The 25,329-nt window shown below is 44.8% G+C and overlaps 1 protein-coding gene across 1 annotated transcript; it reads left to right on the top strand.

Moving 5' to 3' along the window:
* Nucleotides 1-15,676: 15,676 nt before the first annotated feature.
* LOC146073442 (olfactory receptor 11L1-like) lies at nucleotides 15,677-16,633 on the top strand. The gene has a single exon (XM_083180620.1). It carries the CDS (start codon nucleotides 15,677-15,679, stop codon nucleotides 16,631-16,633), a length of 957 nt encoding a protein of 318 aa, XP_083036746.1.
* Nucleotides 16,634-25,329: the final 8,696 nt, after the last annotated feature.

The raw sequence follows: 25,329 nt of genomic DNA, 5'->3' as shown, positions 1-25,329 counted from the left end.
GCCCCTCACTGTCCCCGTGTGTGTGTGCCCCTCACTATCCCCGTGTGTGTGCCCCTCACTGTCCCCGTGTGTGTGCGTGCCCCTCACTGTCACAGTGTGTGTGTGTCCCTCACTGTCACCGTGTGTGTGTGCCCCTCACTGTCACCATGTGTGTGCCCCTCACTGTCCCCGTGTGTGTGCGTGCCCCTCACTGTCACTGTGTGTGTGTGCCCCTCACTGTCCCTGTGTGTGCCCCTCACTGTCCCTGCGTGTGTGCGTGCCCCTCACCGTGTGTGTGTCCCTCACTGTCCCCGTGTGTGTGTGCCCCTCACTGTCCCTGTGTGTGTGTGCCCCTCACTGTCCCGTGTGTGTGCATGCTCTTCACTGTCCCCGTGTGTGTGCATGCCCATCACTGTCACTGTGAGTGTGCATGCCCCTCACTGTCCCCATGTGTGTGCCCCTCACTGTCCCCGTGTGTGTGTGCCCCTCACTGTCCCCGTGTGTGTGTGCTCCTCTATGTCCCCGTGTGTGTACCCCTCGCTGTCCCTATGTGTGTGTGTGCCCCTCACTGTTCCCGTGTGTGTGCCCCTCACTGTCCTCGTGTGTGTGCCCCTCACTGTCCCCATGTGTGTGCTTGCCCCTCACTGTCACCGTGTGTGTGTGCCCCTCACTGTCACATGTGTGTCCCCCTCACTGTCACCATGTGTGCGTGCGCCCCTCACTGTCCCCATGTGTGTGCGTGTGCCCCTCACTGTCCCCGTGTGTGTGCGTGCCCCTCACTTTCCCCGCGTGTGTGCATGCCCCTCACTGTCCCTGCGTTTGTGTGTGCCCCTCACTGTCCCCGCGTGTGTGTGTGCCCCTCACTGTCCCCACGTGTGTGCGTGCCCCTCACCGTGTGTGTGTGTCCCTCACTGTCCCCGTGTGTGTGTGCATGCCCATCACTGTCACCGTGTGTGTGTGTGCCCATCACTGTCACCGTGTGTGCGTGCCCCTCACTGTCACCGTGTGTGTGCGTGCCCCTCACTGTCACCGTGTGTGTGTGTGCGTGCCCCTCACTGTCACTGTGTGTGTGCCCATCACTGTCACCTTTTGTGTGCGTGCCCCTCACTGTCCCTGTGTGTGTGCCCCTCACTGTCCCCGTGTGTGTGCATGCCCCTCACTGTCCCCGTGTGTGTGCGTGCCCCTCACTGTCCCCGTGTGTGTGCCCCTCACTGTCCCTGTGTGTGCCCCTCACTGTCCCCGTGTGTGTGTGTGCCCTTCACTGTCCCTGTGTGTGTGTGTGTGTCCCTCACTGTCCCCGTGTGTGTGTCCCTCATTTTCCCCTTGTGTGTGTGTGTCCCCCTCACTGTCCCCATGTGCATGTGTGTCCCCCTCACTGTCCCCATGTGTGTGCATGTCCCCCTCACTGTCCCCATGTGTGTGTGTCCCCCTCACTGTCCCCATGTGTGTGTCCCCCTCACTGTCCCCATGTGTGTGTGTGTCCCCCTCACTGTCCCCATGTGTGTGTGTGTCCCTCACTGTCCCCATCTGTGTGCGTGTCCCCTCACTGTCCCTATGTGTGTGCGTGTTCCCCTCACTGTTCCCATGTGTGTGCGTGTCCCCCTCACTGTCCGCATGTGTGTGCATGTCCCCCTCACTGTCCCCATGTGTGTGCGTGTCCCCCTCACTGTCCCCATGTATGCGTGTCCCCCTCACTGTCCCCGTGTGTGCGTGTCCCCCTCACTGTCCCCATGTGTGCGTGTCCCCCTCACTGTACCCGTGTGTGCGTGTCCCCATCACTGTCACCGTGTGTACGTGTCCCCCTCACTGTCCCTGTGTGTGCGTGCGTGTGTGTGTGTATGTGTCCCCTCACTGTCCCCGTGTGTGTATGTGTCCCCTCACTGTCCCTGTGTTTGTGTTTCTCCATGTGTGTGTGTGTGTGTTTCCCCACTGTCCCCATGTGTGTGTCCTCACTGTCCCCATGTGTGTGTGTGTCCTCACTGTCCCCGTGTGTGTGTGTCCTTACTACCCCCGTGTGTAGGTTGCCCCCCCCCAGTGCCCCTGTGTGTACATTGTCCCCAGGGGCTGACTGGCAACTTTCAGCCCAGGGGGCAAAACAAGTACCCCCACTACCGCCATTCTGCCACCCCCCTCTAGTATGCAGCAAGGATTATATATATATTGCATATAGATCAGGGTTGCCGACCCTCCCGGAATTCCCGGGAGTCTCCCAAAAATCGGGTCCCCCTCCCGGCCCCCCGGAAGGGTGGGCAACCCTCCCGGAATCTGGGCCCCCCTGAGCCCCCCGAATCGTGGCATGTAAACGCCGCAATCCGCGGGTCTCAGAGGAGGGGGCGGAGCTAAAATGGCACATCGTGTCATTTTAGCCCCGCCCCCTCCATGGAGACCAGTCATTTCTCCTATTTCCTGTAATGGGGGCGGGGCTTAATGGCGTCACAGTCAAGCCCCGCCCCCCGATCGGGTAAGGAAAGTCTCCTCTCTGGGCTTCTCCCGGAGAGAGGAGCATTTAAAAGTCGGCAACCCTGATATAGATAGTTACATTTATGGGTGACACAGAGTGGCACTCCAGGATTTAGTAATACCAAATCTTTGTTCTGTGGTTTCGGGACTCAACATGTCCCATCTTAGTGACAAACAAGTGACATGAAAAATCCTAATTATGTTACTATTTATCCTGAAGATGGGAAGTTTCTGCAAGTCCTCTAGAATTCTTTTACTTACTGGATAGGAGGATCAGACTGAGGAAGCCGCCGATTCCAGTGACAGGCGGAGAAACGCGTTTCTGAGCCCCATTCACCGCTGGTCCTGCACTGTTCCTGCAGAGCGCATCACACGTGGATTACAATTAAACACCCAGCTGGCCAGTCCAGCAGGAGAAGGTCCCCATTGCAGCTATTCCGGAGTACATCTCTGGTAATTCTTGGAGAGACTGACCTGAGTTTCATTTACCATCTAAAACAGCGCACCATCCACTGGAACCAAGTGTACAGGACCGGTAACTATAAGAAACACCATATAAGCCTCTCGCTAATTTGCACAAAGCCTCATTCATTACTACAATATAAGTGACTGAATCAAACGGCAATCTCAGCTAACTCAGCTTTCATTATATGTTCATTGTTGTTTGTCTTGTCTGTCTGTTGATTGTGCACATCAATTCATGAATTGTAAATGGGGGGAAGTATTAATTACTTTGCTATGTTGTTTTAATAAAATGCTTTATATTCTTTACTAAAAACGTGGTCATTTAATTACTGAGCAGGTCCGCGCTTCTTAAAGTGACAGACACTCTTTAGTGTCTGCCACTTATCCTCCACATCCTGGATAGGTAGATGATATATAGATATCCAGTGTGCACTCCACTGGACTTTCAGACAGTAGCCAGCCCAACCCGGTGTTAATGTTTCTGGCTATTTTTGTAAAACGCTACCTCTCGACACCTTGCAGCTGCATTCCAAATAGACTGCACTGGTGAGAGTCTTTTCTTAGCAAGACCAGTAAGGAGGCTATTGCAATAATCAATATCATTTTTTTGTAATTTTATTGTTTATCTGCCGGCCAGTATATTAAAATTGTATTTTTTTTATAGAACAAGGGTGGCCAACTGGTCAGAGGTAAAGAGCCGAAAAATATCGTCGGTCAAGCCAAAGAGCCAACATCATGCGCGCCTAAGGCGCGCGCGCCAAAAAGGGGTGTGATTGGGGGAGTGGCCAGGGGCGTGGTCAAATGACACAAGGGGAGTGGCCACATGACAAAACTTTATGCCCCCAGTGCCAGATATGCCCCCCACATTGCCAAACATCATATGCCCCCCACAGTGCCAAACATCATATGCCCCCCACAGTGCCAAACATCATATGCCCCCCACAGTGCCAAACATCATATGCCCCCCACAGTGCCAAACATCATATGCCCCCACAGTGCCAAACATCATATGCCCCCACAGTGCCAAACATCATATGCCCCCCACAGTGCCAAACATCATATGCCCCCCACAGTGCCAAACATCATATGCCCCCCACAGTGCCAAACATCATATGCCCCCCACAGTGCCAAACATCATATGCCCCCACAGTTAGGAAGCTGGGCCCTCCAGCACAGGTGTTGCCCACAGTGCAACACCTATGCTGGAGGGCCCAGCTTCCTAACTAAAGGGCCCACTTAGAGGGCCAGGAGGGCCCAACAAACAAATGAGCCACGGGCCAAGAGGGCCCGACTAATGCGCCCACAGGCCGGAAGGGCCTGAATGTGCCCACGGGCCTAGTGCCCGACACCCGGTGGTCTAGGGTGGATGGGGGGTAGGAGGCCAAAGGCCCCTACCTGGTTTTGGGAGAGGCCGCTGGGGGGAGCTTCGTCAGCTCTTTCGCTTCCCACCCCCGCTGGCCTCTCCGGGAGCCATCTTCTTTCTTCTTGCAGAAGGCGCCGGAGATCATCTGTCTTGATCCCAGCGTCTTCTGGCCTCTTCAGCGGCGCCGGAACTCTTCTCCCCGCCGCCGTCTTCTGCGCCGTACTCCGGCGGCTTCTCGCGTCTTCAGGAGCACTCCTGCGCTCCGCCGGCGTGGAGACGACTTTTCGCCCTCCTGCTGGCGTCTGATGTCAGACGCCGGGGGTGGGGTGTAAACGGCGCGGCAAGCGCTGATTGGCTCGCCGCTGCCGTTTCCTATTGGCCGCCGATGCGGCGTTTTGAATTGGCAGCAGAATTGGCGCCAAATTCAAAACCCTGCTTTGCCGATGGGAGCCGCACATTACAGCGTGGCGAGCCGCATGCGGCTCGCGAGCCGCGGGTTGGCCACCGCTGTTATAGAATATATTTTAAAAAAATTACATTTTTTTTTTTTTTTATATTCTTTATTGAAGTTTTATAAATTTCATAACAATACAAAGACATATACACACAATAAAAAAAAAAAAAAAAAAAAACATAGGTGTGTCTTGGGCACGACTCAGACAGATTATACAGCCGTTGGTTAAGGGATAAAGTTTCAAACATCCTGTTCAGCTAATAGGCTTAATAAATCATTTATTTCCTTCTAATATAAACATGAGCATATCTTGCTGCCTTGTATCGTTCCAGGGGGTACTTCAGTTATGTGCAAAAAAAAAAAAAGGTAGAAAAAAAAAAAAAAAGGGAAAAATAGAAAAAAAACGCGATAGGATTAGAGAGAGGAAAACCTAGGACATATTGTCATTGCCGGATCTAATTAGCCCCTTGATCCCATGTTCAAGTTTTAACCATATTTGCAATGCAGCGTGGACAGTTTAGTGTAAAAAAAAAAAAAAAATATATATATATTTTCTTAATATATAAAATCATCCCCCTGTGCTGCCCTTCACAGGGCTTTGGTGTTTACTATGGTGAGGATTAACGTTCAAAGTGACACAAATAGGAAAAGAGTGCTTACTCAGATCATTGCTATCAAGTAACTGTGTATATAGACATTCTACTAGTTTGTGACAACAAATTCAAAAGGTGTTTATAAAGAAAACTGAGAAGAAAAAAAGAGAAGAGAGAGAGAGGAGAGAGAGGAGAAGGAGAGAGTTAAAAAAAGTGTATTCGAGCGAGAAGAGAGAGGAAAAAGTCCCCCTTAACCCCCCGCAATATTACAAATTAATTAGTGAGTGCTTTTAGCTTTACTATACGGTGAAGAATACCACCTGTCCCAAATATTGTTAAATTTTCCTATTGCCTTCCTGGAGAGATACAAGTATTGCTCATGGCTAACAGTGTTGTTAACCAATGCAGTCCACTCTCGAATTGATGGTCCCTTTTTCCCCATCCAACATCTCGCAATCGAAACCTTAGCGATCGCACATAAATTAGTCAACAGTTGGCCAACCTCCTTTGGTGTATCGCTAGGCCACACCCCTAATATTGCAGACAAGGGGGACACCTTATAATCACTCAGGCCAATCTCTGAAAATACTTCCTCTACCCCTTTCCAAAACTTCTGAAGATGCGCGCACGCCCAGATCAGGTGCCAAAAATCACACTTTGGTAAACGGCATTTGGGGCAGTTATCCCCACCCGCCTGTGAGTATCTGTTTATCCTATCCGGGGTTAAGTACGTATAGTATACAATATTCAGTTGAACCTGATGAATTCTGGGCGAGTTTGTCGCCTTACACATAATTTTAAGGGCTTTGCTCCATGTTTCCTCGTTTAACTCTGGAATATTCACTAACCACTTCTGCATGCGCCACCTGTCGTCTTCGTTCTGAGTGTTGGTCATGAGAAATCTATAGCACTTTGATAAGAGCTTATTATTCCCCATTGTTTTAATGGCACACTTTAGTGGAGCTTCAACAACTGAAATGGGGGTATGGCGATTGTATTGTAGTGTGGCATTTCTCATTTGGAGGTACCTATAGAACATACCCTTAGAAAGATCGTACTCAGACTGCAACTGTGAGTACTGCTTAAGTTCTTGCCCGTCAAATACTTGCCCAATGGAATGTATACCATAGTGTCCCCAGGCTCTGCTACCCTGACTACCGTTCAGCTTACTATAAGACGGAATCGAAAATATATTTGTATCTGGATCAAGGCCTTCATACTCCATTTTTCTATGTACCCACTTCCATATATACCGTGCTTGTTTTATAAAAGGGGGAGCCTTTAAGGGGCCATCATGTCGTAGAAGAACCTGCAGCGGAGTGTGCCCTGGGCATATTCTACCAATGTACCCTTCGAATTCTGCATAGTACTCGTCCTCTTTCCACCAAGTAGAAAGCTGGGCCATTTGGGCCGCATAGTAATAGATTTTGAAATTTGGTAGTGATACACCCCCCTGGTCCTTTTCCTTACACAAAGTGAATAAATTAATGCGCAGTGTTTTATTCCTCCAGATGAATGCGGAGATCGTTTGGTTGATTGTTAGGAAGCTTTTCTCGCTAATTAATATAGGGGAGTTAGTGAAAATGTATAAAAGTTTAGGTAGTATCACCATCTTTACCAAATTTGCACGGCCTATGAGTGTTAATGGGAGCCTTTGCCAGTTTTTACACCTACACCTAATCTCGTCAATAATGGGGTCTAGGTTATCTCTGACATAATCTGCAGGGCTCAGCGTAACTGTTATACCGAGATATTTCAATTTTGCGACACGAGTCACGCCCCAGTTTTTACCCCAATTGTCGCCTTCATCAGTGAAAGATGTTAAAAGCTGCGACTTACTACAGTTAATAGTCAACCCTGAAAAAAACCCAAAATCCTTAATGTGGTCAATGACTACAGGAAGGGAATTAAGACTATCTACCATACCGACCAGTAAATCATCCGCATAAAGCGAGACAATATTTTTATACCCCGACAGATTTTGGCCACTCACTCCCAGGATTGACCGCAATTTACAGGCCAGCGGCTCTATAGCAAGTGCAAATATTAGAGGCGACAGGGGACACCCCTGACGAGTGCCCCTGAATAAGGGGAAAGGCTCCGACAAATAGTCATTCGTGAGAACCCTTGCCCGCGGGGCCCTGTACAACAGAAAGACCCAATTGACAAATCTTTCACCAAATCCGAAGGCAATTAATACCTGTCTCAAAAACGCCCACTCAACCGAATCGAATGCCTTATTGGCATCAAATGAGGCCACTGCTATTTTTTTATTATTTATTGCGGCCACCTGCAGAAACATAAATAATCTTCGAAGGTTGATACTAGTCGATTTACCACACATAAATCCCACCTGATCAGGTAGCACAATCTTCCCAATCACGCTATTCAACCTAGTCGCCAGAATTTTTGCGAATACTTTGGCATCTGTCGTGATTAGGGAGATTGGCCGGTAAGAATCAACCAGGCTCAGATCTTTCCCACTTTTGGGGATGACCGTTATAATGGCCTCGGACATTGAGTTAGATAATCGACCCTCTAGTTCCATTCTGTCGTACATTTGCAGCAACCACGGAGCAAGGGTTCCGGAAAAATTTTTGTAGAGCTCACAGGGGAGACCGTCCGCTCCTGGGGCCTTTCCTGTAGGGAGGGACCTAATAGCTGCCTCAACCTCGTTGATAGAAAAGGGCTCCTCCAGATTATTCCTATCCTCCTCACTAAGAGTCGGAATACTAATATCTGCCAAATATGCTTTAATCTGGGTTTCGTCGGCGGTCAAATGGGAGCAATATACCTGAGAGAAATGCTCGCAGAAGGCCGCGGAGATATCTGCAGAAGAGGTGGCCAGTTTGCCATCATTCAGGACTATCTTAGTAACTATGGTCGATGGTTTATCAAGTTTAGACAGGTATGCCATATATTTACTAGGTCTATCAACATTCATGTAAAACTTATGTGAGTCTATCAGAATCTTGTGGGCCATCATTGTTTGGAGATGTGCCACCCATTCTTGTTGGGCTTTCAGCCATTCTCTTTTAGAGTTTTCTAAGTGATCGCTAATATATTTCCCTTCCATCAGCTCTACCTGTACCTCCAGCCTAGCCGCCTTTTCCCGGAGTTTACCTTTAGCTTGAGAAATTTTTTTAATGTGAAGACCACGTAAAAAAGCTTTGAAGGAGTCCCAGACTATAGAGGGGTGGGCAGTATCAATATTCCGCTCTAGAAATTCTTCCATCAATAGTTTAAGTTCCTCCTCCGTCTCAATTAGAGAAAGCCATGTGGGATGTAGGCTCCACAGCCTAATACTGGTTGGGTTGGATGTCTCAATCTGTATTTGGACCGGGGAGTGGTCAGAGATGCCACGGGATAGATACTCCACCCGGGATACCCTCAGGGTTAAGTTTCTAGAGATGAAAATGTTATCTATTCTGGAAAAAGTATTATGCGGAGGTGAGTAGAAAGAGAATTGTTTTAAGCTAGGATACTTTTCCCGCCATACATCCACCCAATCAAACTCAGATATAAAACGAGACAATACAGTTTCTTTATCGGGGCCAACGCCGCTAGTTGTAAATCTATCTATACCTGTATTCATTACCGCATTAAAATCGCCCAGACATACTACATAGTTATCTGGACGTGCAGCGGTGAAGTTTACAGCAAGCCTCAAGATGTCTAACGTGAAAGGCGGAGGGACATATATGGCTAAAATACAGTATCGCTTGGTCTCCAATAACCCGTCCAGAAACACGTATCGACCCAGAGGGTCTATTTCAGAGGCTACCAACTCGAACACAGTATTCTTTTTAAAAATGATAGACACACCACGAGCAGAGGAGGAAAAGCATGAGTGGAAAACATTTCCCATCCAGGGTCGCCGCAGAGAAGCTACCCTGTCGTCGCTAATATGCGTTTCCTGGAGGCAGATGACATCCGCAGATGCGGATCGACATTGGTTGAGGACCAGGGACCTCTTAACTTTTTCCCCCATACCTCTAACGTTCCATGTCATGAAACTAACCATTGGCGTACTCTAGGAATAACAAACAGCTCATGTTTAACAATGCTGCTAGCTGAAACCGGGCCCGTACCGCACAATATGACTGTTGATACACTACATATACACACCTACACACAACACTGAACAAATACCCCCCGACCCCCCTCCCTGTATCACCTACCCCTTTAGGCATACTTCAAGCCCTACCTCCCCCCACGTGTATTGGTCCACTGAGACCAATACCCTTTACCAAAGGAGGAAAAAATAAGATTATACTAGAGCCCTCACAAGACGTGTGTGACTCTCCAGCGCCATGGAGATAATAACAAAAAAAAAAAGATAAGAGAACCTTCCCAATACCCCTCCCACCGAGCCATGTCAGAAAAAGTTGTTAAAGTTTTTAAACTAGTGTCACTTAGATGTCGCACAGAGATGGTTAATTAAGGACCGATTATAGGAACATCGTTATTCCGATTACAGCTGGACTTTAGCCAGTTGTAGCTTAGACGGGTGTACTCGGTCCAACCAAGCAGCGGCTTCCTGTGCAGAAAAAAAAAATTAATATCGTCCTCAGTAACCACACGAAGCTTAGCAGGGTAGATCATTGAATAACTGATTTTCAGATCCCGCAGTCGAGCTTTCACTTCACGATATCGTGCTCTGTCTTTTTGGACCTCGTATGGCAGATCTGGAAAAGCCGAGACTTTTTTCCCATCGTATTTCAGATCCCTCATATCCCTGGCGAGCCGCAAGATTTTATCACGATCTTTCGAGAGCAATATTCTCGCTATCAGAGTGCGGGGGGGAGCACCCGGTATTGGAGCTCTATATGGAATTCGATGGGCACGCTCCACTGAGAATTGAGGGGACAGAGCCTCATGTCCAAGCGACTGCCTTAGCCAGTCCTCAACAAACTTTTCTGGCGAGTCACCCTCTGCCCTTTCATCAAGCCCGACAAACCTTATATTATTGCGGCGTGAGCGCCCCTCGATATCAGAAAGTTTATTACGCAGTTCCTGCATTCTCTCAGTCATGATTTTAATCTGTGCCTGCATAGGGGCTATATTATCCTCGACCACAGAGATTCTGGTCTCGGTCTCTGTTACTCTGGTGCGGATTTTCTGTACATCATCGCGAAGAAGCATAATATCTGACTGGACTTTGTTAATTTGACCCGACAGCCGAGTTTCTGATGCGTTAATTGCCTCTAAGACTTGGGCTAGCGTTATGTCTTGCTGTTGAGGGGGGCCACTACTCTTTGTGGGGGTAGAGTGGGGCGTACTATCACGCGACGGCGGTTGGCCTTGCGGCTGAGTGCGGGCATATTTCTCAAGCCGCGCAGCGGCTGTATTTTGGGTGGATTTACCCATTGCAACCCTATGGAGCGGAGTGTTACCAACAACAGAGAGGGATATTTGTGTATGTTTCAGATTCTGCCTCTTCCTTCCTGCCCTTTTGCAAAACACACGAGTTATACACTTTTGCTTTATGTGTATTCAAATCTTCACCACACACACTATTCTTCTTCACACCAGATTGTTCCAGCCCCCGCCCTGCAATAATGATCTCCCCACAATACACTAAGTGGGGGACATTCGGTGCCAAAAAAAAGAAAAAAGAGAACAAAAAAAAAAAGAAGAAAAAAAACGCGGGGGGTGGGGTGTAAACGGCGCGGCAAGCGCTGATTGGCTCGCCGCGGCCGTTTCCTATTGGCCGCCGATGCGGCGTTTTGAATTGGCAGCAGAATTGGCGCCAAATTCAAAACCCTGCTTTGCCGATGGGAGCCGCACATTACAGCGTGGCGAGCCGCATGCGGCTCGCGAGCCGCGGGTTGGCCACCGCTGTTATAGAATATATTTTAAAAAAATTACATTTTAATAGTGCTGTTAGCTTTCTTTTTGGTTTCTGGTTGATTTTTTAGAAGGGCTGAGAATCCCTTTAAGGCATAAACAGAATTGAAATTGACAGCAGACCCAAACTCAGTTCTTTGTTGTATACTATTGCAATAATCAATGCCTAATATAATGAGTGCATGGTGTCAATGCTGCTGAGTTCTGTATTCCAGCTATGACCTTGGTGGACCAGTGGAGGGCGCAGGATACTTGAAGCTTTAGGAAGTGGAATGACATGCAGCAACTTGAAATGACTGTAGGACATTGGAGCAGCTGGGGCAGAGCATTGACTGTAACCAGGAACAGGGGCACAAAGTCTAACCCAACGGTGGCCTTTACCAGGGAACCTCGCAAAGGGCTTTGGTCTTTGCTGCACCTTATGACCAGGTCACAGCCCCCTGTCCTGGTACTCTGTGTACTGCTGCCAATGAACTGGGATGCTGGGAATATAGGATACTCGGGAAGAGGTGTACTGAATGACTTTAGAAGGAAGATATATAATGATGATGTATAACAGTTAGGGAACAGATGGTGATGGTTATCAGTGTACTGGGGTCTGAGAACTGAGGTGGGTATTAGGCCTGAAAAGCCTGTTAGCACTTAAGCTGCGGCCTTGCAGCCAATAGTAATGCTGCCTGGGAGCTGATAGTGATGCGGCTTATAAGACAATGATGATGTGGCTTAGGAGCCAAGGAAGATGCAGCTTGGGAGCCAAGGATGGTGCGGCTTAGGAGCCAATGATGATGGGGTTTAGGAGTCACTGGTGATGCCTGCTAGCAGAGAACTGGAACACACAGACTACAGTACTACACAGGTGCTGATGATGGTAAATAGCAGAGTGTCTGCCAGATGGAGATAACGAGGAGGTTTGTTAGCACAGGTGCACAAGTATCACTGGGAGAAATAGCCTGGAAGCCTGGGAGCCTTGGATGCTGACACTGGAGGGTATAACAGGGAACAGACAAGTTGTTCAAGGGTATTTGATAGTGCTGGAGGCCTGATTTCCATATATCCCCTCTGCCTGTCTGTGATTGGCTGCAAATTGCAATTAACCTGGGAAGTACCTGTGCACACCTTGAGCATGTGATCGAGTGCACAGGTCAGAGGTCAGGGTTACCGGCTAGCACATTGGAGCAAAATGTCAGCTGACCAAGGTGTCATGGCAGCACCCATGCAATGGGGAATCGGTGTGGAAGCGGCTTGGGATGCCAACTAGGCCCATGGGGACCCCATGAGACATTCCGGCATGGACTACACCCAAGGATAGCACCACCCACAGATCTGCACCACAAGGCACACCAGCGTGCAGGTATGTGATGCAGCTATGGATAAGGGTGCACACTGCAATTCCTGACACATGTATTAGAGTTTTTGCAATGTCCAGTGTACAATATGGACAAATTTTGGATACTTTTGTTACAGTAGGTGGTAACATGATTTAGAGACAGACTGAATATGGGGAAAAACAGACAGTTCAGAGTCAAGGATGACCGCTAGGCAGCAACTTTGTGGAGTAGGATTAATTGTTGTGTTCTCAACAGTGGTAGAGATATCAGGTTGGTAACTACTCTTGGCTGGTGGGAATATACATAGTTCTGTTTTGGAAATGTTGAGTTTGAGGTGGTGAGATGACATCCAAAATGAAATGTCATAAAGGCATTTAGAGACACAAAGCAATACTGATGGTGACAATTCCAGGGAGGATAGATTAGGGTTAGGCACTGATGGGACGGGCAAAGGTTGTGGGGAGGGACAGTTAGGGTTATAGGCATTTGGTAGGGACATTTATTGTTAATGGGTATCAGGAGGGAGGATAAATATACCTACAAAGCCCCTGTCAAGATTCTCACCATCATAGTGCTGCTGACGGTCTTCTGACCATTGGCATCCTGACCACCGTGTTCCATTGTAAAGAGATGTGAAGTAAGAGGAAAATACTGTTTAACAATATCGCATGTTAAAACATGATACATTTTATATCAAAAGTTGTCAATTATAAAGTTATGCAAAAATGTACAATACGGTTAATATTGTCTCTAACAACATGTTATAAAATATGAGATTGTCTCCAATAATAATGTATTCCCATGCAATTAGGATGAGTGCTTCCCTAGACCATTATCTTATCTTTTTAGGAATACCCCAGCTATTGTCCTCTCTAAAGACTGCTTAAGTCACACACAAGGGATCCTCATGGGAGTCTCCACAGATTAAGCAGCACAAATAACATATCTCTGACAGGATATAAGAAGAGGCTGCAGTAATGAGTAAGTGACAATCATGTTCATTTACTGTTTTATTGACACTGATGTTTTGTAAATTAGGTGTATACCAAAGAACCGGTGTCTTACAGGTGAGTCAATGAATGATAAATTAGTGAACCAAGTTTAAGCTTCGCTTACTTTATTTGAGTTGGACACAATGAATTTTAATTTGATTCTTTTTTTTTTTTATAGAGGGTATAATGTCAGTGTAATAGATGTGTGACAGTAATGTGTATGATTAATATTATTATTATTATTATCATTATTATTATTAATCATCATCAAAAACAATGGGGCAGATGTATTAAACCTTAACAAGAGATAAATGCAAGGGTGATAAAGAGAGATAAACGTCCAGCCAATCTGCTCCTTACTGACTTTTTTGTAACATGGCAGTTAGGAGGTGATTGGCTGGATGTTTATCTCTCTTTATCACCCTTGCATTTATCTCTTGTTAAGGCTTAATGCATCTGCCCCAATGTTTCTATTCCCAAACTAAACAAATAAGATTTGTGTTTCAATAAAATGGCGTTCTAAAAGATGTCTAATAGTTTTCTTACAGAAAATATTATTAATCATCGTTGCCACGATCCCTCACTTGATTGGAACGCAGAAAAGATCTCTCCCCTGTGTGTATTAGACTGTATACTTTTTATCATTCTTTCAACTTAAATGTGACCTAATACTGGCACAAAATGGTTGTGTCCAGTGCTGTAGATGGCAAATTCTGTCTTTCTGATAAGCTGTTAGACCAGGGTTGTAAATCTTAGTGGGGCTAAGAGAATGTCACTCTAAAGAAATACTAAGCAGATTTGAAGGATTTTCTTGGTGAAAGAGCCAGGATGTCAGATAAGATGAGCAGGATGGATGGTTAGCATTACTGCCTCACAGCACTGAAGTCATGGGTTCGATTCCCAACATAGCTCTATCTGTGTGGAGTTTTTATATTCTCCCCATGCTTGCGTGGGTTTACTCCCACAATCAAAAAATATACTGGTAGGCTTATTGGCTCTCAAAAAATTAACCCTAGAACGTCTGTGTGTGCGTGTACATGTGGTAGAGAACATAGATTGTAAGCTCCACTGGGGCAGTAAAGCGCTGCGTAATATGTATGAGCTACATAAGAAACTGTTAAAAATAAATAAATAATAAGATCTGAGACCCCTCAAACCAGATGGATCAACATTGTCCAGAGAAAGGTCAGAGATGTTCTCCCCCCTTCAGTACAGATCTCTTATCAGATTTGGCATCCTGTCTGTTGCACAAGGAGTAAGGAGTTTGTACAAGTCATTTAAAAGCAGTGGACTCATCCTTTCATGTAGAAGGATCAAATATTTAGGGACATTCATTAGTGTCCAGCAGGGAAATGGTCAAAATCCCAAAGTTGGGGGGAGGAATATGCAGGTATAATTACTTTAATCTCACCATAGAATCTGTTCATTTCTTGGGAACTTCAGCTATATGCTGGGAATGACCATACCTCCAACTCTGTGAAGGTCTCCCACAGACAGAAATACCTAAGATTGTTTGAGTAAGTGTATTAGGTTTTCTGGATCTTTTCCTGTTTATTTTCTTGAAATTGTATTAAAATGTGTGTTCTTTTAAAATCTTTGTAATCATCTTTGTAACCATTTTTATAACTAAGCTCTGAAGTATTCTTGGAATAAATAATTCATAATTCCAGTTCTGACTTTGTGTTCTTAGGATTTATGCCTAGGGTGGTCTTATATTGTATTGTGTGGTCAGGTGCGAGCAAGGCGTATCTTGCGCAATTTGGAAGCACTAAACCAGTCTTTGCTGGTTGCGGCATATCTCATATAGGGGACCCGTGTGTCCAAAGCGAAACCCCAGTTATGGCTGAAGCTGTTCAGATTGAGGAGTTACTGATGGATCTGTGACAATCATCATCATCAAATGCAATTATAAAATTCATTGAAGACAATATTTCTATTACCAAACTAGACAAATGAGATCATTTCAGTTTCAATAAAATGGGGTTCTAAATAGTTGTTCCAGAAACCCAAAAAAGCAATCAACATTTTCTCTAATCTACTTTTTTGAATTTTCTGGCCTTTGTGCTGGAAAACGTTAACCTTAATGACCTTCTGCAAGAGACTTACAGACGGCACATCATTCAGGCACACAAAAGCTATTGTTTTATCATTGGTTATAATATGATTGTTGTGTTTCTTCACTTGTTTGCACAATGCATGAGAACAACAACTCTCATTTCTTTATCCTAGGATTTCCAAATCTTTACAACTTTCATTTTTTATTGTTTTTCTTCCTGCAAATAATCTACTGTGTCACATTATGTGGTAACATTATTATTATAGCCTTAGTTTCAATGAGCAATATTCTTCATTCTCCAATGTACTTCTACATTACGCAAGTTTCTCTACTGGACATTCTGATGACCACGGACATTGTCCCTTACTTTTTTTACATTGTCCTACATGATGGCGCTACCATGTCTTTTGCTGCCTGTATATTACAGCTTTATGTATTTGGTAGCACAGAGTCCGTAGAGTGCCTCATACTAACGGTGATGTCTTATGACCGATATGTGGCCATCTGTAACCCACTGAGATATAATTCTATAATTAACAAAACATTTTGTTTAGTATCTGTCTTTGTATCATGGGCATTAAGTTTATCATTGATAATGATGAATGCAGTAGCTACATACAAATTAGATTTCTGTGGACCAAATATTATTGACCATTTCTTTTGCGATTTCTTTCCTTTGGTAGAACTCTCTTGTTCAGATACCTCACAAATTAGAATTCAGTCAACTTTTTTTGGTATTTTTGTGGTCATTTGCCCCTTTTCAATAATCATGGTTACTTATATCTGTATTATCAAAACAGTCCTCCAGATTTCATCCTTCAATGGCAGAAAAAAGGCCTTCTCCACTTGCAGCTCCCACCTGACTGTTGTGTCTATATTTTTTGGAACTTTATTTTCTGTCTATGTTCTTCCATCCAAAGGCAAATTGTTGACTGCTAGCAAGATATTTTCATTGTTTTACTCTATAGTGACTCCATTGCTTAACCCATTCATATATAGTCTGAGGAATAAAGACTTCAAGAAAGCCTTTGAGAAATTTAAAAAAAATATATTAGGTTTCCCCTTTAAAGAGTATTGTTCCCTTAATAATTAGAACGATTAGATGGTACAAAAATGCATGCGAATAAAATATAAATTTTATAGCGATATTGGTGTATTGTAGTAGGATGAAAGAAGTGATCTATTATAAGTAGCCGAGCAAAACTGAACATCTTAGCCATGCCATCCGGGGAAAGAACTCTAGGGCCAAAAGTAAATTTTTAAATTTGATTTTTAAACAAACAATACAATGTACATTCCTACAATTCCTACAATCTAACAATTCATCAGAAGCAGATAACTTAATCTTTAAAATGGTACCTCATTTATCGATTTTAGTTAAGTATCTATGAAGAGAGAAAAAGGGAACGTCCTCAAAAATCAATTTCTAGAAATAATATATGTGATTATCCATCCATGTCACTAGTCTGTATTCATACTATAATATTAGAGAATAATAATATGGATAATTATCTTAAATAGATAAAATGCTAAATAAATCCCCTAGTATAATTACATTTAATTATGGGAATCAAAATTAATTTGGTATACATTAAATAGAGTATATAGGGTTTAATTCGCCAGGGATACTCTATAATGACATTGTGTAGTGACCAAGATAATTTGTATTGTAGAAAAAAGTAACAAAATTTTCTAGATTGATACACTATGGGGGAAATTTACTAATGAATATATGCCGAAAATAGGCGTATTCGTATAAGTAAATATGCCAATTTTATGCATATTCGTATTTTCAGCAATTATTATGCTGAAAATATGTCAATTCCTATTCATATTCATGGCACATTTGTCTTTACCATCAATAGAATATGACTAGGAATCACCATTCATTTGAATGGTGATTCCTAATTTACTAAGCGGCCATATGTAATATATGACAGATAATTAGTGGGATACAGCCGTTAATTGCTGGTAAAATACGCCTGGAAAATACACTTAATTTTCCAGACATATTTGGCAGAAGCCTGCACAGATCAGTCTGATCCGTGCAGGCCTCAGCGTAAAAAAATAAAAAAATAAATAAATAAACAATTTAAAAAATGGTGTGGGGTCACCCTCCCACATGGTCATAACCAGCCACAGGTTTAAAGGGTAGGTACTGGTTTTGAAAAATCACCAGAATCCTCCGGCATACAGTAGATCACATCTTCTTCGTTCCAAGCAGGTATACAGGAGACTTGGCAAAATAACAATAAACGCTGAACATGAAACCAGTATGGACTGAGGAGAAGCTGCAGAATGTATGTTTACATCGTGTGGCTCCTCCCGCGAATACCAATATTGGCCACCTAGTGGCGTAGTGACTCCTGAGTGGCTGCTAGCCTGTCAACAGCTCCATTCAGGGGAGGAGATGTAGGATGTAAACACACATTCTCCGGCTTCTCCTCAGTCCATGCAGGGCTTCGCGTTCAGCGGTTTTATATTTTGCCACGTCCCCTGGATGACTACTTGGAACGAAGAGGCCATTTTATTACATTATTTTTTATTTTTTTACACTGCAGTGCAGGCTGCCAACTGAAGAGTGTCAGATCCGACTTTTTGAAAAGTCCAATAAGTTTTGTCGGAAATTGCGGCGGAGTGTTGAATTCAGCATTTTCGCTGATCCATGGACTTTCTGACACTTGACAGCTGGAACATTGAATTCTGGCTGTTGAGTTACAGTCGGAAGAGCCAAAAATGGCCCAAGATTCTGACTGTCAGGATGTTCCAACACTCAGAAACCCGGACTGAATACCCCGCCTATGACTAATTTTGAAATAACTGGCAAAGTGTGAAATCCGTCATTCTATAGAATGCCTAGGTAATGTATAGAATGCCCGATGGCTTCAGGCAAACTGTGAAATGATTTTATGTTTTATGCATTGCCTAGGCATTCTATAGAATGCCGGATGACCTGCCGGCAAAGTATATAACAGGCCTAAACCAACCATTTTCCCCGCTGCACTGCAGCTATTTGTGGTGGTGCTTGGGTCTTTGTATAATGGTGACGAACCACGTGAGTGCCATACGCGTCAATAATGATCGCAATATGGCGTATTGTTGGTACGACGTTCCAGCACCAAGCCAGGGATATCGCCTGCCCAGTGTATAGTATCTGGCTGAGGTTTCACAGACGCTACCCTGTCATCTTTTCCCGTGGATTCTCACCATGTCGGAAGGGAGTGTCTCTTCTCATCTTGTGCCCTTTTAACACTTTGCCTAAACGGTACTGGTCATTCTATATAATACCTAGGAATTGTATAGAATGCCTAGGAAAAGTATGTAAGATCTTGCTAAAAAACTTCCATTTCACAGTTTGCCAACAAATGTCAGGCATTCTATACATTACCTAGGCATTCTATAGAATACCGGGATTTCACACTTTGCCGGTAACATGGACATCAGAATGTCAAACACAACATGTAGACAATAGTCATATAATAAAATGCATTTCACCCATGCTGGCACAAAAAAAAGTTTACATAAAGACAGTGTGCCATCAAGTTTGAATGTCAACACTGTTAAAATGCTATGGATTACATTACTACCGTGTCAGCATGCGCACTTACTGTATCAATAGTGTTAACACAGAATTAAAATAACATATAGATTACAATCATGTGTCACATTACTTAATCAAGAATAAAATAAATTTTACATTTCATATAAGTTCTTATGCATTTTCATCTCAATTTTAACAAGCACTAGTCTTCCTTTTCATGTTTGATTTCAATATTTTAATGTATTAACCCCTTGAGTGGTGGGTTTTGCTGGTGCAGGACAATCCTAACAGGGCAGGTTTGTACAGCCCCAGCAAAACCCACCACAGAGCGGTGGGCCACCCCTGTTGCTCGCCCTCTGCTGTCGCTGCCCCTCACACTCATCTCCACTCTAACGATCGTAGACCAGAGCTCCCAGGCCCTGCCACTACCCCAGCCGCCCTTCACAACAGGTGACAGGCTTGGGGATGTTTGGGGCAGCTCGGGAGGACTCAGACACTCGAACTCCCAAGTCCCCCCGAGCTGCGCCGAACATCCCCGAGCCTGTTGCCTGCTTCCTGCAACTAATGGCGGCGGGGCAGAAGCAGCTTAGTTCTGGCATACCATAGGAGCGGAGAGGTGAGGGGGAGCGACGGGAGGGGAGAGGAGGAGGGGGGTGCCTGGACAGGTGATGCGCCAGTGGTGCACAGCTGCAGCACCACTGGTGCACACCACCTTATTTTCCAGTACAGCCTGCAGAGGGCAGCTCAGCTGAGCCCAGAAAATTTACCACTCAAATGGTTATAATAATAACAGTAGAAACATTCATTCCATAAATTAATGTGAAATAACAATTGTTATCCTCTGAGTGTCCTAATTTAAGTATCCCCTGCTTGGGAAATATGGCACTCACCAGACCATGTACCCTGGAACACAGGAGAAGTCCAGCCTGAAAATGTCCAGCCCGGAACGGAAGGTGTAAGCGATGAAACGTGTTGAGACTATACCAATCAGCACTTTATTTTATTGTAAGCTGTTTCAGCCGTATGCAAAGTCATGTTCCGGAGGGGAATTTACAAAGCAGTCATATACGACTGCTTTGTAACCCTCCGATGGCGTAATGATTCATATTAGCTGGCCGTATATACGGTCGCTAATATGAATTATTGTAGGCAGTCTGCACGGATCAGTCAGATCCGTGCAGGCTGCAAGCTGTAAAAAAAATTGAAAAAAAAAAAAAAAACAGCGTGGGGTCCCCCCCACAGCTGTAACCAGCACCAGGCTGAAAGAGCCGGGGCTGGTAATAAAAAATCAGGAAACCCAACAAAAAGGGGTTCCCCAAATTTTTTAAAACCAGCCCCAGGCTCCAGGTCCAGGGCTGCTTCCCAAAATACGGGGGACAAAATTATTATGGGTCCCCCGTATTTTAAGAACCAGCCCCAGGCCAAACCAGCCAGCAGGGTAATGTCACAGTCGGGGGACACTTATTATATAAGGTCCCGCGGCCAAAACATCAAACTACTGACCAGTCAGCCTAGCCAGGGACCCTGGGGGAGTGGGGACCCCCCCAATAAAGGGGTCCCCCCCTCCAGGACTTACCTGACCAGGCTGAAGCCTGGTACTGTCCCCGGTGACCCTGGGCTGTGGTCACCGGGCTGATTGAGTGTAAAAAAAATTAATTAAAAACTATTGTTTTTAACTGTGGAACTATGAGTCCCAGCAAGCCTCCCCCACAAGCTGGGACTTGGAGAACCAGAAGTCTCAGCCTGTGGGGCTGAATAGAGTCTTGGCCCACAAGTCTCAGCCTGTGGGCCAATAGAATGATTCTATTGGCCGCTAGGCGGCCAATCAGGAGCCGACTTTCTCAGCTCCTGATTGGCCGCCTAGCGGCCAATAGAATCATTCTACGGAGAGGCGTGGAAGATGAACGATCTCTGCACCTCTGACAGTCCGATGCGGGGAGCTGAAGGAGTTGGCGGCAGGTCACAGAAGGTGACAGAAGTCCAGGACTACGGCGGATCAAGACTACAGATCTTCACAGGAGGACCTGGGTGAGTTGGATTTCCTTCCACAGGTCCTCCATGGATTTCTTCGGACCCGGATGGATGCCGATACAGACGCCGCCGACATGGAGCCGACCTCCAATATGGAGCAGGACAAGGCACCGGACCAAGACCCAGGGACCTACCTACGGGCTCAACATAGGTAAGTATCAGTATGTGTGTAATGTATGTATTCAAGTTTTATTTTTCTTATGTGTCAGTGTGTGTTTATTTAACTATTTTTATTACTGTGGAACTACAAGACCCAGTGGGCCCTTTAATGCCCTGCAGGCTGGGACTTGTGGTTCTCCAAGTCCCAGCTCGTGGGGGAGGCTTGCTGGGACTCATAGTTCCACAGTTTTAAACAATAGTTTATTCTTTTTTTTACACCATTTTATCAGCCCGTGACCACTGCACAGGGTCACCGGGGACAGCACCAGGCTTCAGCCTGGTCATGTAAGTCCTGGAGGGGGCCCCTGGCCAGGCTGACTGGTCGGTAGGGATGAATGCTTTGGCCGGGGGGACTTGTATAAAAAGTCTCCCCCCCAGCTGTGGCATTACCCTGCTGGCTGGTTTGGCCTGGGGCTTGTTCTTAAAATAAGCGGGACCCCTACTCATTTTGTCCCCCGTATTTTGGGAACCAGCCCCGGACCTGGAGCCTGGGGCTGGTTGTTAAAAATCGGGGAACACCTATTTGTCGGTTCCCTGATTTTTAATTACCGGCCCTGGCTCTGTCAGCCTGCTGCTGGTTACAGCTGTGGGGGGGACCCCACGCTGTTTTTTTTTTATTTATTTATTTATTTTTCCATTTTTTTTACACTGCAGCCTGCACGGATCTGACTGATCCGTGCAGGCTTCTGCCAAATATGACAGGAAAATAAGGTGTATTTTCCTGCCGTATTTTCTTGGCAGTTTCACGCCAATTAGCAGCCGTATTTTCAATACGGCTGCTTAGTAAATCAGGAACCACCATTCTTTTGAATGGTGATTCCTGTCGATGGTGTAGACATTCGTATTTGTAAATACAAATACGAATGTGCCATCTTTAGGAATACGAATTGACGTATTTTCGGGATAGTAAATCCGAAAATACGAATGTGACAAAAATAGGTGTATTTCTGCCTACGAATACACCTATTTTTCAAGAATTCATATTCGTAAATTTCCCCCATAATTACTAAACTGGAGAATGCTGTTCCTCACTATACTGTATATATATATACAGTATATACAGTATATACTGTATATATATATATATACAGTATAGTGAGGAACAGCATTCTCCAGTTTATATTATATATATATATATATATATATATATATATATATATATATATATAGCCAGTGGGACGGCGGCACTCCAAAGAAAAAACACCAGAGACAGGCTTAGGTAAACCGACGTTTCAAGACCGTCAGGTCTTTTTATCAAGGTGCAAAAGAGCTCTTTTGGTGTTTTTTCTTTGGAGTGCCGCCGTCCCACTGGCTATATACAGAGTACCGCTCACCCGCTACTTTTATGGAAGGCACCCGGAATTGAATGATCTATATCGCTTACCTGCTTTAAAGCTCTATCCAAAGAGTGCCTCCTTAAGGAAAATTATATATATATATATATATATATATACAAACACAGGGGGCCCAGCACTCACTAGAACAGACTAACTCACCTTAACATTCAAATAATCAATATAAATAAATAATGGGGTTTTAGTTCATGAATTGATCAATGTATTTAAGCTTGCAGCCCATCGCCAAGGGACCCCATTTAACTTCAAGTCCTACACTAACAATTGGTTTTCTTAGGAACCTGCCAACTGCTTACACAGCATAGCTAAAATGAACATGTGTTTTTTTATGAGTTAAAGCTCAACTGCCAAGTACCTTATGGCTTTTAAAGGTGAGACCATCCCAAACACAGCACCTGAATTAGTGTTAAAGTTCTGGATCATTATTATTACACAATTAGCATTATCTGCATCTAGCAGCTTCCAATGTGTAAGTTATCTGGGACATTGGCCCTTATTCTGATCGGTGCGTACTTTCCCGAATTCCTACGGTGCGGTCCGCACGCCACGCTGTGCGGACGTCGGCCGTTAAAACGCCCACCGAGCCTCCGCATTCGGACGGACTCGCACTTTAAGAACAGGGCGTGTTTACGGACGACATACAAACCATGCGTGTGCGGTGGACACACTCAGATTCTGCACGGTATTACAGAGTATGCACGGTGATACCGCATCAGAACGGATGGGAAGCTGGCCGTACGCACCGATGCGGTGTATTTACGCAAAACTAGCCACTATTATCTCAACTCTGCAATACATCACATGACCCACTTATTCAATTACCTATCCTCATTAAAAAATGTTTATTTGTAATTGGAATCAATTAAATGCCAATATATACTTAAACCCATGCCTAACACATCCATTGCACACATTAACCCTTACATCAATTGAAGTGCAATGGTTTGTATTTTTCCCTGTGTTTTACGTATGATATTATATTATACTTGCTGGTGAAAATCTATCTTGCACAATGTACTAATTAGGACTAACACATACTAAAGGAAACCTTACTACATGTATAAACACAGTGTGTGTGTGTATTTTGTAGGTTTTATTATGTATAATTAGCTAAAATTACATGACATTTCTGTATTGCCAGGATGTGCACACACCAAAAACATACATCTATATACAGTATGTACATTTAGCCTCAGTAAAATATTATAAACAATCTACACATATACTGTTTCATGTGAAAAGAAAACAAACAACTTCTAACTTGCATAAAAAATTTATTTACAACAAGAACTAAAACTTTTGAACAGTAAAATAAAAAAAAAATAAAAAAATTACAAAAGCAGGTCTGTCAGGTCCTGCAGATCAGCAATAACCAGCTGCAGGTACTGCCGCAGCCGCATGAGGGCACCACGAACACCCTCATCTGCCTGAGGTGGGGCATCTGTGGTCATGTAAAAGTTGCAAAAATTAGTCATGATATTCATGCATACATTTCACACACTCCTACATAAATCTAAGAAATGCAAGGTGACATGTATGTATGTTTTGTGCCCACGAATCGGCACAATGAATTTAATTGGAAATTGAACTTACACAAATTCTCAAGAAAGCTACGGCTTAAAGAACATTTCCAGCATAATTCTGTTCAAATACCAGATACTATCTTTACACCGTTCCTGCGTCAGAGTTCAAGGTCCAATTTTGACCCTGTCTCCACGAATGGATCACTCAAAACCTTTTCGAGGTTGATGGATGATTCCGTGACCCGTTTCTTTGCCACTCCACATGCCATCCGTCCGAATTTGTCCAAAAGGGAGCTACTGGCTCTGAAGTCACTGGAATCCGACGAATCTATTATAATTCGCCCCGCAGACAAAGGCGGGGCAATTGTAATTCAGCGTATTGAGGATTACCGCACTGAAATAGTACGGCAGCTACAAGACCGAGAGGTTTACAGCAAACTCGCTAGAGACCCTACAGCCCTTTATCAAAAGGAGCTGTTTGTGGTACTTGATAAAGCCCACCGAGAAGGCAAAATTCCACCTAAAGTGTGGAAAGCGATAAGAGTTCAACATCCCAAAGTCCCGGTCCTATATACGCTGCCTAAGCTGCATAAAGACCCCGCCAGACCCCCAGGGAGACCAATTGTCTCCGCCAGAGACTCCTTATTACAACCTACATCGCAGTTACTGGACAGTATCCTACAGCCCCTTCTTCCCCTCCAACCGACATTTCTTAAGGACACTACCTCATTTCTCATTAAACTTCAAGAATTGGATGACATCCCCCCTGGAACTTTGTTTTGCAGTATGGACGTGTGTAGTCTTTACACTTCTATTCCCCATGAAGGGGGACTTCGGGCCATGAAGGACTTTTTGTCCATTAATTTGGACAATGATGCGTTTGATCACGTGTTGTTCCTCGGGTTGTTGGAGTTAACCCTGAGGCGCAACTACTTTCTTTTTGATGGAGAATTCTACGCCCAGCATAGGGGGTGTGCCATGGGATCTTCCGTGGCACCCTCCTATGCGAATATTTATATGTTTGCCGTTGAGTTTGATTTATTCCTCTCTGACCCGTCCACTAGGGGACACATGTTGATGTACACCAGGTACATTGACGATGTGTTCCTGTTGTGGACGGGCGGAGAGGAGCGTTTTGTCCATCTCATGACCCATGTGAAAAACATCAGTCCATTTATTA

This window comes from Crinia signifera, chromosome 4 (assembly GCF_055691185.1).
Source record: "Crinia signifera chromosome 4, ASM5569118v1, whole genome shotgun sequence".
NCBI lineage: Eukaryota > Metazoa > Chordata > Amphibia > Anura > Myobatrachidae > Crinia > Crinia signifera.
Note: the sequence above shows the minus strand (reverse complement) of the source record. Positions and strands in the feature narration are given on the sequence as shown.